General features: G+C 39.5%; 1 protein-coding gene and 1 pseudogene across 2 annotated transcripts in view; one reads left to right on the top strand and one right to left on the bottom strand.

The window, feature by feature from the left end:
• Positions 1-671, top strand: part of LOC138060657 (actin, non-muscle 6.2-like) — a 5824-nt pseudogene extending 5153 nt beyond the window's left edge.
• Positions 672-1752: 1081 nt separating this feature from the next.
• Positions 1753-5000, bottom strand: part of LOC138059382 (uncharacterized) — a 46822-nt gene continuing 43574 nt past the window's right edge. For both annotated transcript variants that reach the window (XM_068904974.1, XM_068904975.1), the window contains exons 29-32: positions 4541-4627; positions 3982-4073; positions 3304-3336; positions 1753-2003 (exon numbers count right to left, since the gene is read on the bottom strand). In XM_068904974.1, coding sequence (XP_068761075.1) covers positions 1985-2003; positions 3304-3336; positions 3982-4073; positions 4541-4627 — 231 coding nt within the window. In that variant the 3' untranslated portion in view covers positions 1753-1984. The remainder of the gene's footprint in view (positions 2004-3303; positions 3337-3981; positions 4074-4540; positions 4628-5000) is intronic.

The raw sequence follows: 5000 nt of genomic DNA, 5'->3' as shown, positions 1-5000 counted from the left end.
GTTCCAGCTTGGAGAAAAGCTACGAACTTCCTGACGGACAGGTCATCACTATCGGCAATGAAAGATTCCGTGCACCAGAAGCCATGTTCCAACCCTCCTTTCTCGGAATGGAATCTGCTGGCATCCACGAGACCACTTACAATTCCATCATGAAGTGCGATGTGGACATCCGTAAGGATCTGTACGCCAACACGGTCTTGTCTGGTGGCTCTACTATGTTCCCAGGAATCGCTGACAGAATGCAGAAAGAAATCGTAGCTCTGGCTCCTCCAACAATGAAGATCAAGATCATTGCCCCCACCCGAGCGTAAATACTCTGTATGGATTGGTGGATCCATCTTAGCTTCTCTGTCCACTTTCCAACAGATGTGGATCTCCAAGCAGGAATATGATGAATCCGGTCCTGCCATTGTGCACCGCAAATGCTTTTATTTTGCCACAACCGAGATTCACTGCTTTTAATCCATTTTCGTTTATTTGAGGACGTTAGGTAATTGAGCACCAAGTTGAAAGACGTTACTTGAAAGACATTTTTATTTATAACAAAATGTAATTTAATTGGGACCAAGATAGAGGATGGATATTTATTCATTTATAATAATCTTTCTTGCAATGTGAAATTTTGACAGATTTTATACAGATAACTAAAAATAAAGATATGAATTCTTTCAGAGTGCGCTTATTGTCGTCGCTCAGGGTTTTCGTTCCAGGCCGGAGGCTGGACTTTTCATCCGGTCGTTGCCACTCGAAGTCCGGTACTTTGATGCCAATGTATTTGAGGAGTTTGTTTCATTCTTTTATTATAATTTTTGTTTTACTTACTCTTTAAATAGAATTTGTGTGAACTCTAGCCTTGCTTGGGAAACTAATTCTTGGGTTCCAGAAACACTGGAGACAGCTAGACCCCGCTAGCCTTGGTAGCTTGCGCCTTCGGCGCTTCCAAGGCGTCTTGCGGCGTCGCTTATTTCCCTTTCGTAAACAAGCGATGCCATTTTTGAGGGTCGATGCCATTCTTAGTAACCAAACCTTTTCATTCGGTTAGCTTTCAATAAATTGTTAGGATTAGCTTCATTTAAATACTTTGAAATTGCAATCGTGAAGTCGTTGTTTCGGTAGTGTAGAGGTTAAATGCATTTGCTCTTTATCCATTGAACCGAGTACGACATCGTTCCATCAACCTCTCCTAAGGTTTTTTCTCAGTTTTTTTTTTATTCAAAGTGACATATGCAGCTAATCTAGTGCTATATGAAGTAAAATTTTTTCTCGTCCAAATCGCATCGCTTGTTTACGAAAGGGAAAATTGCTGCGCGCCAAATGATCTCACGGTCCGGTGCTTTCAGATAGATGTCCGCTACTTTATAAAATTGTCGAAAACCCTGGGTCGCTGTTCCTTTGGCCACTATTTTTGCCGTCTTGGGGTATGCAAATAGTTGGAACCGCATCTGAAAGACTCGCATCATATCCACCCCTTAATCCCCATCCATATATAGTTCCCCTCCCACCCCCGTGTCCCCCTTATACTTTTCCTGAAACTAAGAGAACGGCTTGCCCTTGCTCGCAAAAATGCGTAGAAGTATGTATCAGCCTTGAATATACGTTTGACTATCTTATGTGACTTCTTGTGACTTGCCTCACTAAAGGTACTGTAGTTAGTCGAAATTGGCCAAACAAAATGACAAATACCGGAATTACAGACGGGATAGCAGCCAAACCCATGCTTCGACTCAACTAAAGAAAATCATAAAACTTGTCCATTCTTCATTACAATACATTTAATGCAATAAAATAGGCCTTTTGTCAATTTTTTTCAAATGTACAATAATACTATGATACAGGAATTCAAAAATAAAGAACCATTGAAGTTAAAAAAATGCTTCAACACAACGTTCTAACCAAGATTCCCATGCCCTCTCAGACTCGGTCAAGGTTGAACATGCACATAGCTACTCTAGGTCTGGGATGAAATTGTTCTGTGACCAATTCTTTACTTGGTCGATGGAAATCTGCAAGAAAATTAAATTAAATTTCAGGGTTCGTACCCGTTTTTGGACCAAAAATTCAAGGACTTTCCAAGGACTTTTTAAGGACGGTGCCTCCTAATTCAAAGGTATTTTAATTTGCTCCGGTTTATGGTTATGCAGGATATGTAGATCTTAACAAGTGTCATTAAAATTCAAAAAAAAAAAAATTGGGGGTAACCACGCATTCTTCAAAGATAATAGATGAATAATATTTGTAAAAAGCTTTAAAATACAAAGCAATGTATGACGTTCTTTCTCAAATTGAAGCTTGATTATCTCTCAAAAATGCATGGTTACCCCCAATTTTCTTTTTGGCTAACAAGCGTAATTACGCAGAGCTACTTTCTCTGCATAGTTTGAAACCGCGCAAAAAAAAATATCACTGTATTAGGAAGCATCACCGATAGGAAACCCCAGTATCTCGAGATGCGTAGAACGTATGCGCAATAACAATAGTAGGCACGTACTTAAGGACACATTTCCCAAAGACTCGATATGATGACTTGCAAAAAACGGAAATTGAAATATGCCTCCACGAGAGGTGATGTCTTTGAATTTTTTAGTTCCTCCACAACAAAAGCAATTTTGTCTTCAACGTCTTTGTGAGTTTGCTCCTTTTCTGTCCTTTGCCTATTTGACTTTGTAATTATTCGACCGTGAAATTTTACGGACGAACATGACGTGAAAAATTAGACTTTCCAAAGGCCCGTTTTTAAACGAATTAAGAAAGAATGCAAGTGGCTTAATAATGCAAGACATCCAGCAAGGCTTGAGTTTTCAAATGACAACCGTCAATTAAAAAAAACAGGCAATTGTTCAAGCCAATCACAATGGACGCAGAGCAAGTCAAACTCACTGGATGAGAATTTTCCGCGAAAATTCCAAGCAAATTACGAAGTCTAGTAATGCAAAAACAAAGCAATTGCTACATTACTTTTGGTACTTAATTTTAAACGAAACTATAAATATAAAACTATGCTACAAATACAAATACAAGTGAACACAATTAGCCGGTTACCAAGTGCAGGAAATAAAGCCTTGAGCGGATAAACAAGCGACCTGTGCGATGGTGGGAAAAATGAAACGAGTGCCAAGTGCATGCCTCGAACATTGGCTTGAGTAGCTAGCAATGTCGCGAAGGGGTTTGCTTTTCGATGACACGGAAGACAGATGCCATCCACGGCATTCGAGCAAGGATTAAATCAGTAGATCGCGACGAAGCTATACGTGCATGTTTTCGATACCAAAACTCTTAAAATCAATACAAAAGGAAGTACTTCACCTCGAAAGATATGCAAGAGTCTTTCTCGCTTCCCTGAAAAGGAACACCATTGTAACAAACTGAATATAGATTCATACGAAAACAGGTCGGGGAAAACGAGATTTGGAAATAACAAGGTTTTTCAAACCCCAGTATTTCGTTATAGCTAAAATGGACTACCAAAACATCATTCAATTTCCACGTTTCGGTGCTCTCTCTCCTTCCAGGCTTCTCCAAGGAAATATTGCCACTCATCCGGTGGAAGTAGCAACAGAAATGCAATATTTACGAATTCAATATCCTTGAAATTCTACATAGTCTTTTTTCTTTGTAATTTGGAGTTGCGGTTTAGACATGTACCTTGACGAACACTTCTCAATTGTCAGACCGTCGACCGCCGATTAACACGAGAGCGTCCAAAAAGAGCAACAAGTACAGTACTGAGTTCTTGTTGGCGCCTTAAATCAAGCAATGACAAAAACAACTTGAAACAAATGTCCTTATATTTAATTACTCTAGATAAACACCACTGAGTGTGCTCATTAAAAAGGGCTCACTTATCTGAGGTGTCGCACTGACACGACTTTCCATTGCAGAAGAAATTTTTTTCTTATTCTACTGTTTTTATCTAATAGTCAAAAACTATTATAGTTATGCAAGACACAGGCGAAACGAATAAAACAAAAAAAATTCTCTTACGTTGCCAATGTCCCTTCACCTCTCTCGCGCTCCTTCAGACTTCGAAGAATTCTTGGATCATTCCACTCCATGTTTCCGAACGCTCTCACAACCTGATGGGTCAAACACGTGCTCAGTAACTCCTTCGTGTCAATTTTGCCCAGTTTCGCATTCAACTATTTCCGTGAATATTCAACAGCATATTTGGATTAAATTCAAAAGTATGGAAATGAAACATTTTGGATTAAGGCTCCCGGGGAGGGGTGGGGAGGAGGGGGTAACTCGCATATGAAAGGGGAGGGATGCTTGTCGTCTCGATTAGGGGTATAAATTTCGGATATTGGTCTCACTTAGGGTGTTCTGGGCAAAACGCCATCATATGCAGCCCATATGTAGCCGTGATGGTCTCCTTTAGGGTTGCACCCGAAGAAGTCATAAAATATCTATTTAATATGTTCTAAATATGGTCTCTTTTAGGGTCAAAAATGATGGGCCAAGCCCAAATTGGTCTCCTTTAGGGGCTCAATAAAAAAATTCCGACAAGCATCCGCCCGGGATTAAAACCAAGTAGCTCAGTCACCTGTATTCTAACATACACACTGGAGTCCAGTTCTAATATGTCCAGAAGGGCTTTCATTTCCTTGACCCCCTTCATTCTTAAAGTAGCCTGAAACGTTAAAACGCATAACAATCAAGAAAAAAAGGAATTTAAAAATGGATGCACATGTTTAGGAATTATCTTTCGCGATCGACTATTTCTGGGAATAATTTATTTTCTTCAAAGATGTTTCAATTGATTGTTTAAAATTGACCCTCAATGACAACGAAGGGTGTAAGAACGTGGTCTTGGAAAACGTAACTTTCATGCAATACAAACTGCTATGAATAACACGTCAGTTAAATGAGAAAAGTCAAAATGAAAGATAGAAGTGATCTCCGAACTCATCTGGACACTTAAAGCAATTTGCCATTTCCGAGTTCGAGTCTGCCTCCTGTTCAAAGTGAGTCTAAGTGCGAAGTTTTCGTGATGGTAATTAATT

The sequence above is a fragment of the Montipora capricornis genome, chromosome 8 (assembly GCF_036669925.1).
Source record: "Montipora capricornis isolate CH-2021 chromosome 8, ASM3666992v2, whole genome shotgun sequence".
Lineage (NCBI taxonomy): Eukaryota > Metazoa > Cnidaria > Anthozoa > Scleractinia > Acroporidae > Montipora > Montipora capricornis.
The sequence above is the reverse complement of the archived record's forward strand: the minus strand, read 5'-3'. Positions and strand labels throughout refer to the sequence as shown.